Source organism: Mirounga angustirostris, unplaced genomic scaffold (assembly GCF_029215605.1).
Source record: "Mirounga angustirostris isolate CCGP_5_RB_7025 unplaced genomic scaffold, mMirAng1.0.hap1 SCAF_14, whole genome shotgun sequence".
Taxonomy (NCBI): domain Eukaryota; kingdom Metazoa; phylum Chordata; class Mammalia; order Carnivora; family Phocidae; genus Mirounga; species Mirounga angustirostris.
Window position 1 is genome coordinate 61,079,643 of NW_026991722.1, and position 21,617 is coordinate 61,101,259.

The 21,617-nt window shown below is 38.7% G+C and overlaps 1 protein-coding gene across 10 annotated transcripts in view; it reads left to right on the forward strand.

The window, feature by feature from the left end:
- Nucleotides 1–21,617, forward strand: part of PTPN2 (protein tyrosine phosphatase non-receptor type 2) — an 86,094-nt gene that overhangs the window by 23,374 nt on the left and 41,103 nt on the right. For 9 of the 10 annotated variants that reach the window (XM_054510374.2, XM_064577983.1, XM_064577980.1 and 6 more), the window contains exon 2: nucleotides 896–986. The exons of the other annotated variant lie outside the window; for it this stretch is intronic. In XM_054510374.2, the coding sequence (XP_054366349.1) occupies nucleotides 896–986 (91 nt within the window). The remainder of the gene's footprint in view (nucleotides 1–895; nucleotides 987–21,617) is intronic. 10 annotated transcript variants of the gene reach the window in all.

Here is a 21,617-nt window from a genome sequence, read left to right on the forward strand (position 1 = left end):
ATCTATGTTTTTAAGTTAAATTGACCTCTAATTTTCTATTTTTGTATGTTTCATTCAGTTTTAGTATCAAAGTTATGCAGCCTCCTATATTAATTTGGACAGAAATATTACCTTTCAGTTTCAAATACTTTTCCATGAAAGCATATGATAACAAATGTAATGAGCTGAAAAGATGAAAAAGTGTCAACTATTCCCACACATTAATTATATTAAGGTTTTAAATGTTAAGTAATAAATTTTATATGTAAAATTAAACACATTCAGGTCTAGGCTTAGTGTGGCCATATCCTCATGGAATTTCTTCTACGGTGGAACACAGAGAGCTGTAAGGGTCCTAAAATGAGCTTCTGGCCTAGTGGTGGTTGCTAAGCATTTATGGTTCTAGAAATAAAATTTGAGGATATTTCTGGACTCAAAGTAACAGCAATATGGGAAACTCCAAAATAGAGGTAGATGTTATTGAGAGTTTTGTGAGAAATCTGAATATGATGTGGTTAGCCTTAGATACCTCCATTGCATTAGTTCTGTGTTACATAAAATGTTTAAGGTTGCTTATAGGGGTTGAATATTGCATGGCAACATACAAATACATCCAGAGCAGAGACTTTGTGCCTGAAGGACCTTGTTCAGTCCTGAGGTCTGCCACTTACTAGCATTATGACCTTTGGCAGATTGTTTAATCTCTCAAAGCCTATCATCCCTCACATACAAAACAGGGATGATAGTTTTTCCTATTGGTGTTGTAAGAATTGAATGAGATAATGTAGACAATGAGCTTTGTGTTGTACTTGGCATTTCATCAGTGCTTGATGTTACTTTATACTGGCTGGGAAAGTATCTGTTTTGCTATATACAATTTAAGAGGAATATTAAAATATATTTTTGTTATTTTAAGGAAATTCGCAATGAGTCCCATGACTATCCTCATAGAGTGGCCAAGTTTCCAGAAAACAGAAATCGAAACAGATACAGAGATGTAAGCCCATGTAAGTACTTCGGGTTTGTGGGCATGTGTGTGTTTGTTGGTTTGTTTTAGGAGGCAGAATACAATGAAAAGAAGGTTGGGGATCAGGGTTGATAAGTACAGTGGTTTTCTTCATATTAACATAATACACGTTCTTTAAAGAAAAATTTCAAGGCACAGAATAGTTGAAGGAAGGAAAATTGCTCATAATTATTGCATCCTTCAAACACAGCCACTGTTATTTTGGTGTATTTCCTACTAACTTTTTTTCTTATGCATAATTTTCTTTCTTTAAAATTAATTGTAATCATATTTATGTGTTATATGTATTCGTATATGTATATTTTCATATTATTCCGTAACCTTTTAAATATTAAAATATTTATCAGTGTAATTTGCTTTTTTTCCTCAAATTATAAAAGTAGTACATACTCACTGTAGAAAACTTTTAAAACAGAAATGTGTAAAGGAAAAAACCCTATGATTTAAAAACAGAAACTTTCGGGGTTATATTCTTTTTGTATTTTTCCTGAATAAACATACACACATTATTTATTTTTATTTTTTTAATTATTTATTTGAGAGCGAGCATGAGTGCACATACAAGCAGGGGGAATGTAGGGAGAGGGAGACGGTCTCAAGCAAACTCCATGCTGAGTGCCGAGCCTGACCGTGGGGCTCGATCTCTGGATCCTAAGATCATGACCTGTGCTGAAACCAAGAGTCAACCAAGAGTCAGATGCTTAACTGACTGAGCCCCCAGACGCGCCTATACACATTCTTTTAAATTTAAAATTAGAATCCTTCACATGTTAATTGTAGCTCTTTTCCCACCTCACAATACATTGTAAGCATTTTCCTATCATAAGTCTTTTAGTGGCTTTGATAGAGGCTTTGGATATGCCATTCTTTTATGTAACAGATCCTTGTGGTTGAACATTTGGATACTGATGTACACACTCATTTATATACACAACTCTGTGAATAGTTGTCATACCACTGTTTTAAAAATGTGTTTATCCTGAGGTGATTTTATTTTGTGTTCTGATTGATACCATTTGGTCAAATACTAAATGAAGCTGCCTTACTATTCTACGGTGTTATCCCATATTTGATTTTAGTGGGCACAGGTATTTTCTTTAGGGCTGCTTGTTAGTAGGGATGTTAAAAAAAATCTGAATCTATCACATTTTGGTTCCTGCTTGTTTGTGGTTCTTTCCTCTAGTTGACAAGGGTATGGTGCTGGTGTGCTGAGGCCTCCTGTGTAGGCTGAATAATCTCACTCTACCCAGGGCTAAGATTTTATACCCTTATATACGTTGTACTCCTTCTTAGGAGGGTATGAATATGCCACTGAAAATCTAACTACTGGGGAAAAGGTCCATACTTTCTTTCTTAAAGGAACAGAACATTCTTCTTTCTGTTGACCAAGTACATTTCCATGAAAAGTGTATTGGCTGATTTTGGACAAATCAAATGAGAAGTAATCTCTTAAAATATTTCATGTTTATTATAAATTACTTATTAAATATTATGTTTCTCTTACATGTTTTCCTTACCAATTAATAGTGTTTGTAAAGATAAGTCTACAGCAGAGAGTGGTTTTCTGTTCTTCACTTGCAGACACTTGAAGATATGACAAACTTCCAATGAAACCTGACTCACCATGGCAACAATTCTGGTGTTGGTGTGTGTGCAGGGAATGGGGGTATGGGCAGTGGTTCTAACATTTAGGTGCCCCTTCACCCTTTCCATATTTCTGTTGAGTATCATTGAGCTAGAACACTAATCTTTAGTGTTTAGCATGAGTTTTGAAGATGGTGTGTCCCAGTTGTACACCTTGCTTTGTTGCCTCTAATTTAAAAAAAAAACCAAAAACCAAAAACCCAGGCTTCTTATTTTGATAATTGTAGCTATGTATGCAGTTGTGAGAAATAGCACTCAGAGATTCTGCATACCCTTCCCCTGGTTTTCCCCAGTGGTAACATCTTGGCATAATTGCAACCAGGAAATGGACATGGTTATGATCCATCCAGATCTCCTCAGTGTTACTTGCACTAATTTGTGGCTCTGTTCAGTTCGGCTCAGCTCTGTTACATGGTAGAGTATGGGGTCTCCACCCCAGTCTGGGTACAGACCAATGGAACAGCTCCACCTTAAGATCCCTCCCTGCCTTACAGTTCTGGATCTCTTCAACTCTCAACTTGAAATCTTAAATGCTGCTACCTTGAGGGCTACTTTCTGTCTTCCCAGCCCTTTGACTTCATCAGGATCTTTAGTTTGTTGACTTTTTCATTTATTATAGTACATTACTTCCTTCCCCACCCTACTTAGTATTTAATGACTTTCTTGCTGTTCTAATATGTTAGAAAGATAATCTCTGGCTCTTTAATTCTACCTACCCTGTGAAACCTAGCGCCAGATAGTCGTTCAGCTTCTGTGACCTTTGGGCTCATTGTGCCTTGGGTGGGCTCGGGCACTGGCTGGGCCTGGGGTGCCCCGCTGTCCTCCTCCGTGCCCTTCGTCACTCCCACTGCCCCTCTGCTCTGGCTTGTCCCAAAGGAAACCGGCTCTTTCACACACTCCCACGCCCACCGCTCACAGAATGTGATCTGCCTTCAATTCTGCAGAGAAACATTTTAAAAATCCAGAAATAACTCTTCAACTTCATGTTCTACCACCCAGAAACTTATTTCTGTCTTCACTCACCTTTTCCTGAAGCCCCAGGAAATAAAGCCTTCCCCCTCCTGTCCTAGGTTTGTATCCTGATGCTTCATTCCTCCCCAGGGACCTCATTCGCTGTCATAACCACTCTTACTCCTGTCTTCAACCTCTTTCCAGTAGCTCCTTTCCCTTATTATGTAAATGTGCTTCAGCCTCTTCTCATCTCAACCATCTTATCACATCTCAGCTCCACTTCTCTGTTACTTGTGTGGACATGAGCACGTGCACACGTTTGCACAGAGTCTCAGAAAAAAGACACCGTATTATTTGTCTCTCCATCCTCATCACCTGTGCATTCTTCAGCCCATGGTTCTGCCCTAGCCTCCCCACTGAAACTTTTATTATCAAGTACTGTTTTCAAGCTTTCTAGTTTTCACATGCAATGAGGAACTTTCCATTGGTTTCTTTTCTTATCTCTCTGACTTTTGACATTGTTGACTCTTCCTTCCTTCCCTAACACCATATTTTTTCTATTTTGCTATTATGCCTCTGGCTGGTCAGGCATTTTCAGAGTTTTTCTTCCTCAGTTGACTATCTTCTTCAGGGTTCTGTCTCCCCCTCCTTCTCACTCTGACACTTCTTTGAATGATCTCATCTTCTGTGGGTTTGGTTACCATGTGCTTGTCACCCTAAATCTCATCTGTAGCCTCGGTCTCTCTTAGCTATAGACCCATTTATGCAAGGCACTCATCTCTGTGTGGATGTCCTGTAAATGCCTCAGTCTCAGAATGTCTAGATACTGATCTAGCATTCCTCCCCACACAGTCCATCGGTCCCAACCCTGAGACCTGTGTTTTCTGCTGTTTTCCCCATATTAATAAATGGTACTACTATTGATACATATGCTGCAGCTAGAAACTCAGACTCCTCTCCGATTCAGCTCCCATATCTACTTGATAACTAAATAATTACAATTCCATTTCCACAATTTTTTTTTTTTTTAATTTTTTTTGGGAGAGAGAGAGAGAGCATGCATGTGCACTGGGGGGGTGGGGGGGGAGGGTGGCAGGGAGCAGAGGGAGAGGGGGAGAGAGAGAGAATCCCAAGCAGGCTCCATGCCTGGCATGGAGCCCAGTGCAGGGCTCAATCTCACAACCCTAAAATCATGACCTGAGCCAAAATCAAGAGTCAAATGCTCAAGCGACTGAGCCACCCAGACGCCCCCACAATGTGTTTTAAATCTCTTCTTCACTGTTTGTACTAGCTTGGTTCCAGCCCTTGCTCTTCCTTTTCTGGATTATTACAATAAACTCTTGTCTCCTTGTCTCTGTTCTGTTCCCGTTTCAGTCCATTCTCCATGCAGTATCCAGGATAATCTTTGTAAAATGCATGTCTGTTTTCCAGTCTCCGGTAGCATTCCACAAGTTTTATGAGAAATTAGTTTTGTAGCATTATCATACAAGACCTTTTGGAGACCCACCCTTCACATACCTCCAGATTTTTTCTAGCCATTTTCTCACAAATTTATTATTATTAAAGATTTTATTTATTTGTCAGAGAGAGAGAGAGCACAAGCAGGGGAAGGGGCAGGCAGAGGGAGCAGCAGGCTTCCCGCTGAGCAGGGAGCCCGATGCGGGACTCGATCCCAGGACCCTGGGATCATGACCTGAGCTGAAGGCAGACGCTTAACCGACTGAGCCACCCAGGTGCCCTACTCAAAATTATTGATTTTGGTAAAACTGAAACAGAGTTTTCCCAATGTGACCAGTTTCTAAGGTTTTTTTTTTTTTTTAGATTTTATTTTTATTTTTTTTATTTTTTTATTTTTTAAGATTTTATTTATTTATTTGAGAGAGAGAATGAGAGACAGAGAGCATGAGAGGGAGGAGGGTCAGAGGGAGAAGCAGACTCCCTGCCGAGCAGGGAGCCCGATGCGGGACTCGATCCCGGGACTCCAGGATCATGACCTGAGCCGAAGGCAGTCGCTTAACCGACTGAGCCACCCAGGCGCCCTAGATTTTATTTTTAAGTAATCTCTACACCCAGTATGGGGCTTGATTGAACTCACAACCCGGAGATCAAGCATCACATGCTCTACCGACTGAGGCAGCCAGGCACCCCCCAGTGTGACCAGTTACTAATAACTCAGTGTCTGAATATATCATTCCCTTTTTGGAACATCTTCCTCTTTCTGACCCACATTAGTCAAAATCCTGTTCTTCCAAATATCTTCCCCACTACTTCCCCTTGGGTGTTATTCTCACACAGTGGAGGAGGTCATGGAGGTGAGGACTCTCACTAAATATAGACGGGCCCAGGAATGTGTATTTTAAAACACTCCCTGGATTATGCAGATATACCTTTCCTTATTGATAGTCATTATAAAATTTAAAAATGTATTTCCATACAAAATACTCTACAGTTGGTTTGGTTCAGAAAACATGCATTAAAAACCAGCTACACAGCTGACTGACACTAAGCTATGCACTGAGAATACCACGAATATATGTACCCTGCCCTCTGATAATTCACAGTATAGTGAGGGAGATACAGACCTGTTGTGCTGTATGTATCATGGGATAGGACCATGTATATTGGTGGAGCTGTGCCTAAGAAGTTAGGGATAGCTTTTAAGAGAATACATGGTAACCAGCTAGGTAAAGGGGAACTGAACATTATTTTTTTATGAGTCCCAGATTTTTTCTAGATTTTGATTCAGTAGGTCTGGAAATCTGTGTTTTTAAACAGTCTCCTTACATGATTCTTATATACCCAGCCTGGCCCCGGTCCTAAGATTGACATACAGAAACTACATTTGGAGGTGTGAATATGAGAAACATAATCAGAGATATTTTGAAATAGCATTTGAAGAAGTCCACAATCTTCCTATAATTGCCATGACCAAAAGATGCCTCACTTGTCTCAGTTTTAACTGTGAGACAGTTGTGAAAGAGACAGGCAAGAACTTGGTTGGTTGAGAAAAGAGTAGGGGCGCTAGGGTGGCTCAGTTGGTTAAGCGTCTGCCTTCAGCTCAGGTCATGATCTCAGGGTCCTGGGATTGAATCCCACATCGGGCTCCCTGCTTAGCGGGAAGCCTGCTTGTCCCTCTCCTCCCTGCTCATGCTCTCTGTCACTATTTCTGTCTCTCTTTCAAATAAATAAATAAAATCTTAAAAAAAGAGAGAGTAAAAGATTTTAATGATCTCTTTGAGAATTATACTACTAGAGACTACTGCTAAATTTTGAAATTTTCCTTACTTTTTGCTTTACAGGTAGAAATTCTATAAATCCTGTGTTTGGTCTAAAAGGAAGTGCCAGCAAGTCTTTAGTGAACTGTCATTTGTTTTCACTGACCCTGAAACAGTTTTGTTTTGTTTTTTTAATTGTGGTAAAAAAGCACTGTATAACATAAATTTACCCTCTTAACAATTTTTAGATGTACACTGCGGTATTGCATGTTACTATAACTATATGCATGTTATTGTACAACTGAGCTTTTCATCTCGTGTGACTAAAACTCTGTACCCATTGAACAACAACATCCATTTCCCCCTCCCTCCAGCCCCTGGCAACCACCATTCTACTTTCTGTTTATGAGTTTGATTACTTTAGATACTTCATATAAGGAGAATCATACAGTATTTGTCTTTCTATAACTGGCTTATTTCACTTAGCATAATATCCTCAAGGTTCATCCATGTGAAACTGTCAGTTTTTAAAGGAAAGTAACACAGAGACTTTTGATTCTGATAGTATGGCAGGTTAGATAATCTGTAGTCCCTTATGGCCACAAAACAAGATTTTCAGTAAATGTACTTTTTAAAAAGTTTCCAGGTGTGGGGGCACCTACGTGGCTTAGTTGGTTAAGCGTCCGACTCTTGATTTTGGCTCAGGTTGTGAGATTGAGCCCCTTGTTGGGCTGGCTCCCTGCTCAGTGGGGAGTTTGTTTGAGATTCTCTCTCTCTCTCTCGAATGAATGAATGAATGAATGAATATAAGATCTTTTAAAAAATAAAAAGTTACTAGGTGGGGAGAAAGTAAAGTTCCAGACCTCCTTCGCCTCCCCACCTCCTAAAAAAAAAATCTCAGCAAATGGCATAGCTACTCTGAATGCAAATGACAGTATTAGCTCTGAGATTTGTATAATAAATATATTTGTGTAACAGTAAAATAGCCTCAAGATAGATTAAGCAAAATTGAATAGAATTACAGGAAGAAATAGACGAGTCCATGTTCATGGCCTTTTAATAAGACAGAATATTAGTATAGAAGATTTAACCACACAATTAAGCTTAATTTAATAAGAAAAATATATAGAACCTTATTCCAACAATTAGGGAATACATTTTCTTCTAGGACTTTGGAATATTTATAAAAAATGAACCATCGACTTGGCTGTAAAGTAAATCTTAACAATTTAAGAATTGCTGTCTTACTGGCCATGTTCTTTGACCAGAATGCAATTAAATTATAGATTATTAATGAAAAGATAAAAAAGTCACATAAATTTGGAGATTTAAAGATTTCTGAGTAATTCATGGGTCAAGAAGAAATCATAAAGGAAATTTTAAAATTCTTAAAAGTGACAATACGTAAAATACTATTCATCAGAACTTTCATAAGGCAGCAAAAACAGTAATGCAAAGAAAATATGTTGTCTTGGGGTGCCTGGGTGGCTCAGTTGATTAATGTCTGACTCTTGATTTCCGCTCAGGTCATGATCTCAGGGTCCTGGGATTGAGCCTCAGGTCAGGCTCTGTGCTCAGAGGGGAGTCTGCTTCAGGATTCTCTCTCCCTCTGCCCCTCCCCCCCGCTTGCTGGAGCACTGTCTTTGTAAAATAAATAAGTCTTTAAAAAAAAGGAAAAGAAACTGTTGTCTTAAATGTATTAAAACAGAATGATAAAAATTTATGTGCTAAGAATAGGCCCCAGTTCTTTCTGTGAGCTTGTTATAGAACTTTGATAACCAAACTTGAAAAGTTTAATAAGAATAAAAGTTACAGGCATATCGCCCTCATGAATATAGATGTAAAGATTAGCAGACTGAGTACAGCAGTCTGTAAGTTTATTTTAGGAATATAAGGGTGGCTTAACATAAAATCTTTTTTTTTTTTAACATTAGAAAATCTTAAAAATGTTGGTTCACCACAATAACGAGGTAAAGGAGAAAAGGTCATATGAATATTTCAGTAGATGCAGAAAGATTATTTAAAGTCAGTGCTTGCTCATGATTAAAAACAAAACACATAGCAAACTGGAAAGAGAGGGGAACTTCTGTAACCTAATATAAGCTATCTAAGAGACGCCTACAATAACATAAGTCTGAATGATAACATGTTAGAAACCTTTTTTTTTTTTTAAACAAAAATGTAGAACAAGACAAAGATGCCCACTATTACCGCTTCTACTTAACATCATGCTTTAGGTCCTAGCCACTACTGAAAGAAGAGTAAGAAATAATACAGATTAGAAAAAAAAGAAAGCAAGCTACTATTTTATCTGGTGCTGTGTAACAAACCACCCCCAAACAGTGGTTTAAAACAGTAGCAATCATTTATCATCTCTGCAAATCTGGGGGTTAATTGGACTCAGGTGATTCTTGCTCAGGGTCTTTTTATGCAGTTGTAGTTCAGATGGTAGCTGGGGCTAGAGTCACCTTGAGGCCTTCCTCACTCAGTTGTGGACGGTCAGCTGGAACACCTATATGGGGCATGACCATGTGACCTGGACTTCCTTGCAAATAGTAGCTGGGTTTCAGGAGTGAGGGTTCTGAGAGAGCCAGCTGGAAACCGCATTGCCTTGCACCACCTAGACTTAGAAATCTCATCACTTCCATCACATTCTTTTCATTAGTGGCCATCCAGGTTCTTTTTTTTAAGATTTTATTTATTTGACAGAGAGGCACAGCGAGAGAGGGAACACAAGTAGGGGGGAGTGGGAGAGGGAGAAGCAGGCTTCCCGCCGAGCAGGGAGCCCGATGTGGGGCTCGATCCCAGGACCCTGAGATCATGACCTGAGCTGAAGGCAGACGCTTAATGACTGAGCCACCCAGGCACCCCAGTGGCCATCCAGGTTCTAGGGAAGAGGACTGATACTCCACCATTATATGGAAGAATTATCAAAGCATTGTGGACATAGTTTAAATATTTTATTATTTATTTATTTGACAGAGAGACAGCGAGAGAGGGAACACAAGCAGGGGGAGTGGGAGAAGCAGGCTCCCCGCGGAGCAGGGAGCCCGATGTGGGGCTCAATCCCAGGGCCCTGGGATCAGGACCTGAGCCAAAGGCAGACGCTTAACAACTGAGCCACCCAGGCACCCCGTGGACATAGTTTAAAACCATCACAATTATAGATGATACAGTTTTCTTCATAATCTAGAAAATGTGCAGACAAGTCAAAGAATTATGAAGAAACATTTTGGTAATCTCAGAATTATAAGACAACAGATCTTTGAATTATTAAAACAGACCTTTATACATGACAGGAATTGGCTTGTCATCTTTCTTAGTAAGCAGATTTAGATAAAAGTTGTTGTATAATAGTAATCAGAACAAGTATAGATAGAACTTAAATTTTATGGTAACTCTTATGTAAATATTTGCTAACATTCTTTCTTATTCCATCTAAAGTTTAAAAATAAAGACCAAATGCACTTCACATTCTCAAATCCATTCCGTTGTCAGCTTTTTTACTTAAAGGTTTTCTCATTATTTGTTAGGACTTTGACCTTTGGTTCTGTCTTCAATTTTGTTTTGTTGTTGTTGTTGTTCTTTTTAATCTTCAATTTTAATCAAGTCTAAATCAAAGCTATTTTGGACTTTTTTTTTAAGATTGTATTTATTTATTTGAGAGAGAGCGAAAGCAAGAGAGATCACAGAGGGAGAGGGAGAAGCGGACTCACGGCTGAGCGAAGAGCCTGATGCAGGGCTCAGTCCCAGGACCCTGAGATCATGACCTGAGCCGAAGGCAGAATCTTAAGAGACTGAATCACTGAAGCACACCTATTTTGGACTTTTAATAATTTATTTCTACAGGTCACTGGTGTGCCGGAGTGGATCAAAGGAATAAGAATAGAATTCTTAGTGAAGAAGCTAGAATTGATTAGATGGGGGAAGAAGACTTTAACTGAACAACATGATACCTGACTTCAGATACTTGAACTTCGTATGGCAAAAGGAACTCATTGTCCTCTGTTAAGCTTGAACAATAGAACTGCAGTTAACGAATGAATAACACAGTTGGTGAATTTCGGGTCACCAACTTTTTGAATTGTAGAGGATTGGTTAGATAATTTTGAAATATCTCTTGTATGCTTCACTTATTGCCTCATTCCTTGTCCCTTCCTCACTTCCCCCATTCACCTTTCTCTCTTCTTACACTGTTGATTCCTTAACAGGTACACTTTTTTTTTTTTTAATTAAACTGGACCACCTGTCCCCCAGTAAAGTTTTGTTCAGTCTTCAAGACATAGGTATCACTCCTCTGAGAGGTACCCACTAGAAGTTACTAGTTTGCTTCTATAGCACTTTATTTCTGTATTCTGGCACAATCTTACCTCCTTATAATTTTATTACATTTACTCTGTAGAGGAGTGACACTCAACAAGGGTGTTTACCATCCCTGGGAGACATTTTGGAAATTTGTGGGCACTTTTTTTCTTCTGGTATGTTTCTGCTCAACTCTTGATATATATTAAAATAGATATTATAAACTACTTTCCATTTATTTTCTTATATATTTCAGTTAGGGCATTATTGATATTAAAAAATTATGTATAGTTTCTGTTATCTCAAATAGTAGGCTAGGAAAGGAGGTATTAAAGACCTCATTTAGCCTCCCCTCTCTCCTCTGAATAATTCAATCTAAAAGCCCTTGGGGTTGGGCACCAGCATGTGGAAGGCATGTAAATAAGGGGGAAGGCATGCTAGGTGGTGGGGGGGGCATGTTTGAAGAGTGGAGGAAAGGTGGAGTGAACCCTGTGATGTTAGATTAGAATTAGTGTATCAGTGTATGAACTCCATTTTCAGTGAATATGGATATACAGATACATAGAAATGTAGATGTGTGTGTGTGTGCATGTTTATATTTCCTAGCCCTGACCACTGAGAAGTCTTGGAAACAATGACACCCTCTTAGCCTTGGGCATGCCTAGCTTTTGATATCCAAATTTCATTCTCCACTAAGAGGAAAAGGGCTCCTTGAAGAAATATCTGACTCTGGGGCTGGGGCAGGGAAAGTATAAGAGTAACCTGGAATGTCTTATAGTCCCAGAAGGTAAGGATGGTCAAGAAATGATGAGGTTATGTCAGAAGGACACAGAAACCATCTTGAAGCCTATGGGCTAAATCTGGGGGTGATTTGAGCATTTGAAATAATAATTATAACCTGCTGAATAAAATAGGAATCCATGAGTTTACAATGATATAAAGAAATATGAATTAATAAATGGGGGGAAAGGAAAGATCTACCTTAGTGTAGGATGGCAAGTAATAAATGTTGAAATAGATGGTAAACTTGGTGGGTGAAACTTTGATGAGGAACAAAAGATTTCCATAATCTTAAAGTGCCCTTATGTAAAATACTTATTAATGTAAGAGGGGAATAGTAACTGTGCAGAGGAGAAGTTTTGCAGACACCAACCTTAAACAGATAATCATGACCAATAATGGGACACATCACATTGAAATCCTGAACTGCCCTATAGAATGCAGTGAGTACAGAGCATCACTCTGCTGAACTCACTAAAGTGCACAACCTGAACTCAGATGTAGAGAATATCAGACAACTCAAATGGATTGACACTCTGTAGTCTTCAAAGGATTATAAAAACCCTCCCAAGGAAAAACTGAGGAATGGTTCTAGGTTGGAGACTAAAGAAATATGACATCTAAACCTAACATGTGATTGGGGCACCTGGGTGGCTCAGTCGGTTAAGCATCGGACTCTTGGTTTTGGCCCAGGTCGTGATCTCAGGGTTGTGAGATCAAGCTTTGGCGTCAGGCTCTGCACTCTGTGCAGAGTCTGCTTAGGATTTTCTCTCTCTCTCCCTCTGACCCTCCCCCGACTTGTGCATGCTTGCGTGCTCATGTGCATGCTCTCTCTCTCTCAATAAATAAATACAATCTTAAAAAAAAAAAAGTAACATGTGATCCTGTATTGGATCCTTTTGTTTAAAAGGTATTATTGGGACATTTGGTGAAACTTGAATGGGGTCTGGGTTAATAAGTATCACTGTTAACTTTATGATTTTGATGGCTGTACCGGGGTAAGGTAGGGTTGAGTCCTTTGTAGAAAATACACACAAAAATATTCAGGTGTAATAAGATACCATGTTTGCAACTTGTCATGATTTAGGAAAAAAATTATTTGGATTTTTCTGTAAGTTTTGAAATTATTTCAACTTAAAAATTTTTTAAAGATTATTAAAAAGGCAGGGAATATTGAATCCTAGTCAGTACATGAAGACAAGAAAAGGAAATAAAAGGCATTCAGATTTGAAAGGAAGAAATAAAAATGTCTCTATTTGCACAAAGTCTAGACCTGATAGTCTACATAGAAAATCCTAAAGAATCTACCAGGAAGTCTCCTGGAACTAATAAGTGAGTTAAACCAGGTTGCTGTATATAAGATCTGCATACAAAAATTAATTATAATTACTAGCAATGGACACATGGAAACCAAGATTAAAAATACAGGGTCATTTAGGGGACCTGGGTGGCACCGTCGGTTAAGCATCCCACTCTTGGTTTCCGCTCAGGCCTTGATCTCAGGGTTGTGAGATCGAGCCCTGTGTCAGGCTCTGTGCTCAATGTCGAGTCTACTTGAGATTCTCTCTCCCTCTCCCTCTGCCCCTCCTGCTCATGTTCTCTCTCTCTCTTTCTCTCTCTCAAATAAATAATTAAAAAAAAATACAAGGTCCTTTATAATTGCTCTTAAAAAAGGAAATATTTTGGAATAAGTCTAACAAAACATGTATAAGACCTGAATATTGAAAACAACAGAACACTGACAAAAGAAATAAAAATGATCTAAATAAATGGAGAAATGTACCATGTTCATGGATTAGAAGTCTCAACATAGTAAGGATGTCAGTTCTCCCCAAATTTTTCTGTAAGTTTAACACAGTTCCTACCAAAATCTCAGGAAGATTTTTTTGTAGCTATAAATAAGCTTACTCTTAAATGAGTGTGAGAAGACAAAGGAACTAAAATAACTAAATTTCAAAAAAGAAGAAGGTGAGGAGGAATAATTCTGCCCAATTTTAGGACTTATTGTATAACTATGGTATCAAGACAATGTGGTATTGGCAGAGGGATAGAAACACAGATTGGTGAAATAGAACAGGGAACCTAGAAATAGACTTATGCAAGTATGGTGAACTAATTTTTGATAGAGGTGCAAAGCAATTAAATGGCAGAAGGATGATTTTTTTCAACACTCATTACTTGAACAATTGGACACCCCCGGGCAAAAGATAAACAAAACCAAAACTCAACCTAAACTTCCTTATACAAAAATTAAAGTGGATCACAGATTCAATATAAAGTGTAGAACTTTTAGAAGAAACAGGAGAAAATTCAGGACCTATGGCTAGGTCAAGAGTTCTTAAGATGACATCAAAAGCACAGTCCATGAAAGAAAAAACTCAGTAAGTTGGAGTAAACCAGAATTAAAAGCTTTTGCTCTGCTGAAGACCCTGATAGGGTGTTGAAGATGAAAAGACAAGGACAGTCTGGGAGAAAATATAAACCACAAAGAATTCATACCTAGAATATATATAGAACTCTCAAAATTCAACAGTAAAAGACCAAACCGTAAAACCAAAAGAAGTCCAATTAGGAAATGGGCAAAAGATTATGAACACAAATGGCAGATAAGCACGAAAGCATATGAAAAACATTAACTGTTAGGGAAATATCATTAACTATTAGGGAAACATCATTAACCATTAGGGAAATGAAAATTAAAACCGTGTTGGTGAGGGATCACTACATACCCACTGTTCGGAACAGCTAAAATAACGAGGCCACAATATTCCAAGAATACAGAAACTGGATCTCATATGAGGCTAGTGAGAACATAAAATGTATGGCCACTTTGGAAAATTGTTTGGCAGTTTTCTTGAAAAGCTAAACATACCTTATATAACCCAGCCTTTGCACTCCTGGGCATTTATCCCAGAGAATTGCAGCCTTCTGTCCATACAGAAATTCATTCATGAATGTTCATAGCAGCTTTATTTGTAGTAGCTCCAAATTGGAAACAGCCCAAATGTCCATCAACGGGTAAGTGGTTAGCAAACTGGTGTATTCATACCATGGCATACTACTCAGCAATAAAAAGAAATGAGCTATTGACAACATGCAACAAGTTGGGTGGATCTCAGAGGACTCCTGCTGAGTCAGAAAATCCAGTCTCAAAGGTTACCTATTGTATGATTCCATTTTTATAGCATTCTTGAAATGATAAAATTACAGAGATAGAGAACAGATTAATGGGTTAGGGACAGGGTTGGGGGAAGAGTGTGACTCTAGAGGTTTTGCACAGAGGATCTTTGTGGTAATGGAACAGGACGTATCTTGATTGTGGTGGTGGTTGCACAATCTCCACATGTGATAAAATGGCATAGAACTGTACACACCCACACAAATGGGTGCCTGTAAAACAGGACATTGGAGTACGGTCTGGGTTATACCAGCATCTGTCCACGTTTCTGAATTTGATGCCATCTTGAATTGGATACTTGGAAAGGGTACTATGCTAGGCAGTGGGAATACATGGTGAACATGACAGAGTCCCAGGCTACAGAGAGCTTAACTCTAACAGAAGGCTGCAGGTGGCTGAAAGTGTGGGCACTGCTGCTGCCGCGTGGGCTTAGAAGATCAAAATCTTGCCATAACGGTAGCCTTCTAACGGAGGGCCCCCACTGTAGCCACAGCTCATCACTTGGGCAGCTCTGCTGTAGAGTACTAACACTGGGGACTGGAGGGAGGAGCAGAAATGTACAGGGAGGGAGCTTAACATCCTGGGGAAACATGGCACATCTTCCAGGACCATTGATTATACTCGGAATGTGGGGAGGGAAGGTGTGATTGCTTATATGTTAAAATACAGATGCACAATGAAGTAGAATTTTTAAGTTCCTATAAATTTTTTTTAAAGATTTTATTTATTTATTAGACAGAGAGAGACAGCAAAAGAGGGAACACAAGCAGGCGGGGTGGGAGAGGGAGAAGCAGGCTTCCCGCTGAGCAGAGAGCCCAGTGTGGGGCTCGATCCCAGAACCCTGGGATCATGACCTGAGCCAAAGGCAGACGCTTAACAACTGAGCCACCCAGGCACCCCGAGTTCCTATAAATTTTTAAGATGAAATAGGACTTTTCAAAGAGTTTTGTATTAAATACTTCTAGGATATTAAGTGAGGGTCGTTCATTAAAAATAATTAAGAAGGGTTGGTCCAGTCTAGCCATTTCATCTTACAAGAAAACTGAGACTTAGTGACCTCTTGTTATCACAGCGTGTAGTGCCTCACTAACTTGGATGCTAAAAATGTTTCTCAAGTAGCAGGTTACTCTTCTATATAAATCACAGCTTTGTCTGTGGTCACATAGGTTGGTAGAGCCAGGACAGACTTTGGAATCTACATCTTTAGGCCCCTTAGCCTTCCCTCACCTGTTTTCTTTCATCTGTGCCAGAGTTCCAGGTATTTGTACTAAAAAGTTCTGGAGCTGTCTGAGCTCTTTCTTTCTTGTTGCTGAATTAGGTCACTCTTCAGGTCAGCTAACATAATCTCATCTCCTGTGTTGATTTCAGAATGGTTTAATAGTGATTTGTCATTCTAACAAAATTCTACCATAGTTTAATTATTTGAATATGAAAATTTTCTGGAATTTATTTTATAAACAGTGCTTGGACACTTGCCAACCTAAATTGTTTAGGACACTCTTCCAAGTAAACACGAAGAAGATGGAAGTACAAACTCTTTTTCTCTGAGTTGAATTTACGAGGTGAGACTAATGAATCAGTACAGATTTTCTTGATTCTCTGAACCTGAATTGCAGGCTGCTTCTCTTCCCTTTGTTCACTGGGCTCAAGCTCCATTATTTGTGTCCCTCAGACATTTAGGCACACACCCACCTTAAGGTATTTACTCTGTGCTTGGAACACTCTTAACCAAAATAGTCGTATGATTGACCTCCTCCAAGTCTTTGCTTAAATGTCAGTGTCTCAGTGAGGCCCACCCTGCAGAATTGCAACCTACCCTGCTCCCTAGCACAACTATTCCCCTTCACTCTACTTTCCCCCTCCCCCATAGCATGTGTAACTGTATAAAATATAATTTACTTAGTTGTTTTGCTTATTGCTATCTCCCTTTCTGAGAAGGTAAGCTCCACAAGGGTATGGATGGGTCCTTAGTGTCTATAACAATCCTCGAATGTAGAAAGAATTTAATAAATATTTGGTCTACTTTGTTTCTGTGGTGTCCCATGGACTTCTGGATGTAAGGAAAGTACTTTACCCCCAATTCCCTCTACCCTCCATGTTTTCGGCTCTGTCTCTCCTTAAAGCAGAGATTCTGAGTTTCAAGGAAAATGGTGAGGGGCTTCCTGATAAATTGAAATTTAGTATGTCTTATTTTATACAAACTATTAAAGAGGAAAGATGTCCATGTTCCAAAGTACATTAGTGGATTAATTGATTTTACACATTTTAAAAGGATGTTTCCCAGGTGTTCTTTCCATGGCAGAGACTCTTAGGGATAGATTAAAGATCTATTTTCAATTTGGAAATGTGTGGAAGCCAGATTTAATCAATTAACATTGTCCTATCAAGTTTAGGAACTTAAAATCTTGGTGGACTGAAAGAGATTGAAGTCACAGATAGTCAGCCTATTGTTTGAAAAAGATTGAGCCTTCTGGATGTTTCTAGAACACCTGCTTGGTTAGCACGTTGGTGATGGTGTGTACCTGGGACATGCTTCTTTGTAACTGTCTCCATTCCTGCCACCGTTTGGTTCTGTACTCATCTTTTGATTAAACTGTTAGTGCAGGGGCGCCTGAGTAGCTCAGTGGTTAAGCGTCTGCCTTCAGCTCAGGTCATGGTCCCAGGGTCCTGGGATCGAGCCCCGCATTGGGCTCCCTGCTCCGCGGGAAGCCTGCTTCTCCCTCTCCCACTCCCTCTGCTTGTATTCCCTCTCTCGCTGTGTCTCTGTCAAATAAATAAATAAAATCTTTAAACTGTTAGTGCATCAGTGTGTTAAGTTGTCTTCCTTTTGTTCCAATCTGTCCTCCATAGTGGTGGTAGTTATTTTCTTGAAATCAAATGTGCTTCTCTCAGTCCTTTAAAGAGCTTCATCGACGTAGCCTGTGCCTGGAGCACGGCACACAAGGCTCTTAGAGTCTGGCCTCAACATGTTTTGGGACCTCTTCAGCCTTTTTGAATTTGCCAGTCTTTCATGATATACCATTCCCTTTTACTCCTTTTTGTGTGTGTGCTCCTTCTTCATCTTTGTAGTGAAGCCTGTTCATCTCACTTGGCCTCCTCAGGCATCAGTTGGTCAGCTTTCTTCCCACAACACATAGTCCAATAAAGATGATACTAGGAATTACTACTTAATAGAATTTTTTCCTTTTTTAAATTTTTTTTAAGTAATTTTTAATTAAAAAAAAATTTTTTAAGCCCATTGTGGAGCTTGAACTCCTGAGCCAAGATCAAGAGTCAGTCACCCAACTGACTGAGCCACCCAGGCACCTCTAGAATTTTTTCTTTTAAAAAGCTTTAAATAAATTATCTATTATTTTTATGTCATTGTTGCCTGGCTCCTAAAATATATTTGTTGAATGAAAATTGTATATAAAATTGTCGAAGGATTTAAATGTAAAGAATGGACCTTCATGGTAGGGGTTCCTTCAGAGAGGCTGTTCAGAGCAGGTAAGTCATAGTATGGATCTTCATGAAAGTGAGTTTGTGTGACATAGATGAAGATGGAAGTCATCCTTGATGTGAAGAACAGTGTGAAAGGCGATGCCAGGAAGAATTTAGGGTGTGTGGAAAGAATGGTAAAGGAACCAACTTGGACATACCAGAGACAATGTAGTGTGGGAAATATGTAGTCTCTTAAGTTGTATAAACCTAGTTTGAATCTCCTCTTGTGCTTCTCTAGTGTGTGTTTGGTAATGACTTGATTCCCTGAGTGTCAGTGAAATGAACATGATAATGTCAACTTCATAGGGTTGTAAGGATTGTTGCAGAAATGTAGTAAGGTGTGTCATAACAGACATCCTAGGCCACTAAATTCTATACAGTGATCGTAGTTGGTTATGTCATTAATAAAGGAACTATTATCAAATTGAGTTTTATTTTCAGAAGAAACAGTTGAAATGTTAATACTGTGTTTACTAAGGTGTGTGTTTCTTCATTAATATGGTAGTGCTTTTATGGTGACTTGGATTTTAGTTCTAGCTTTGCTTTTTGGCTCATTGCTTGATTCAAGAGAGAAAATTAATAATATTTATGCCTCAGGTATTTAACTTGTAGAGTCAGAGAGGGTCAGCATATCTATGAAATGCTTTGCATTCTTACAGGGAGGTAACATATAAATATAGACATCAGTATTTGAAAACGTACGGTTTCCCTCTGGTTGAGAACAGGAGAATTGAAGGGGAAAGTCTTTCAGTGCTGTACTAATGGAGCTGGTCTTCTCCTTCCCCAGTTGATGATAATGACTTTTTATCTCTGCCTTGGTATAACCTAGGAGGATGGTTATGATGAGTGTGAATTCTTTTTCCTGTTTGACCTGGAAGACTTCCGAAAAGGAGATCTTTTTACAATAATGATAAAAGGTGAACCAGTGAAGGGGGTAGGGGTGTTAAAAAAAAAAAAAAGGCTTATTGAAAGAGGAAGCTAATCTGTATTGTCAGCTCAGGCCACAGCTAGAGCGTCATTTCTTGACAGATGAAACCATTTCTCAGAAAACCTACTGTTTGAGGGTGGGAGGTGAAGGGAATATTCATCAGAAGTTTGCTCAATTTTTATCCAATTTACAAGCTACAATTCTATTGGATATTGCATTTCTTCATTCACTTGTAGACAAGAATTAAGAACAGATGGTGCCCCCCATTTAAAATATATATGTTCTTGATTGTTCAGCTTTTGGTGTTATTAGATGTTGAGAATTAAGAATTCCTGTGATTGCTTTTTGTATCTCATGCAGTGTAGTTTGAACTGTCTTCATTTTTCTCCCTTTGCTGGATTTTTTTTAAAAAATAGGAAAGAGGGAGATAACCATATACTGAACTTAGAATGATGATAAAGCACTGGGGGCTTTGGGGCTTAAAACTTAGAACCCCCAGTTATAGGACTCTTTCTATTTGGTAATCTCATTTCAGAGGTTTCTGGGCCGAATAAACTCTGGGAGAGGACAAAGCATTTAACTTTCTGGTGTTTTTATTTTTGTTTTCTTGTACTAATTCAAAAGTCAGAAGTTTGGTTTGGAAGAACACTTCACAGATTTTGGGCTGACTAATAGTAATAGGGCAGAGAAAGGGGACATTCTGACTCTTAGGTTGTGAGGGGACCTGTGTCCACTCTCGTAGATATTTTAAACCACACATGAAGTGATTCTTAATTGGAGAAGAGGCATTGTCTGTTATCTTTGCTAGAGAATATAAATCATAAAGTCACAATTTCTCATAAAAAGGCTTTGATAGTTTCACTTCCTGAAATGTACTGTATAGTTACTATCTTTGTAGATAGTTTTAATATGATATGTTTTACTTAACACTAGAAACGCTCTTACTTTTTTTTTCCTACGGAATCAGAATGTTAATTATGATTTGAAGTTTTTATTAATATTCTTAATAAAGCAGAAGAATGAAAATAAATTTCTAATAATGTAGGTGAATTTCAGAGTTTTATTTTTAATTAGTCCTGAGGAGAAAATATAGGTTCAACCAACATTTGTAGCCAGTTCTAAATTGCTAGAGTTTTCCCAAGGATTACCTTCCTTTTTTAGTCTTAATCTGCTAGCAACATTGAAAAAAATGTTTTTTTCTGAGAAAATTCTGTCTTCCTTTGCTTTTGTTGACTATATATAATAAATGTGAGAGGGTAGCAGGGCCACCATTTGGCGCCAGACTCTGCAGGACCCTGGGTGTCTTTTAGGTAGCACCCTGCTCCCCTTTGGTTAGACCTTGGGGCTCCAGGAAATGTATTTGTGCTTTTACGTGTGATTCGGTGTTTTCAACATATTGGAGTGACAGCTGGTGTAGATTTTAAAGCTAGAGGGAAAATAACTGAATTCTAGTTCAAGGTCCTGAGGGCAGGGTGTCAAATACTCTTAAAAACAAACTGTCGAAGGTCTTTCTCTGAGTTTATTTCTTATTTCCTCCAGAACTTTGGATGGCAACCTGCAAGATAACTCAATTCCCAGCGCCCTGGAGAGGAACCTTCCCAGTTTTTATGGATTCTTGGCTTCTGTTGGCCAAATTGCTTTTTTCACTTGTGCAATAGATATGATTAACCTTTGGGGTTTGTGTTCTTTCTGTGATTACAACATGAGGAAATACATTCCTTTGGTATTATATTCTAGTGGAATGCGAATTTTAGGGATGGTGTAGCATCTAAAAGGGGACATTGTGATGTATCAGTGTTATCTAGAAGATATATGATCTTTGTTTTGCTAATTGGATAGCTGACCTTTTTACCATCTCACACAATTTAACAGTTAAAGGGTGATTAAGCTGTTAAAAAAAAAAGTGACTGTTTAAAAAAAAAGTGCTTGCTGACATCATCTTTCCGAGAACACTAGTATAAGTGATTTACTATAACAAGATCGTAGTTTTTCCTGTTGGCAAATGACATGTAATATTTACACAGAGGTCTTGGGTTCAGTCCAGCAGAAACATCTCAGATAAATTGATGTGTGAAACTGTAGCCATTTAACATTTTCTTTCATATGGAGATAATGTAAACAGTTTTTTGTTTT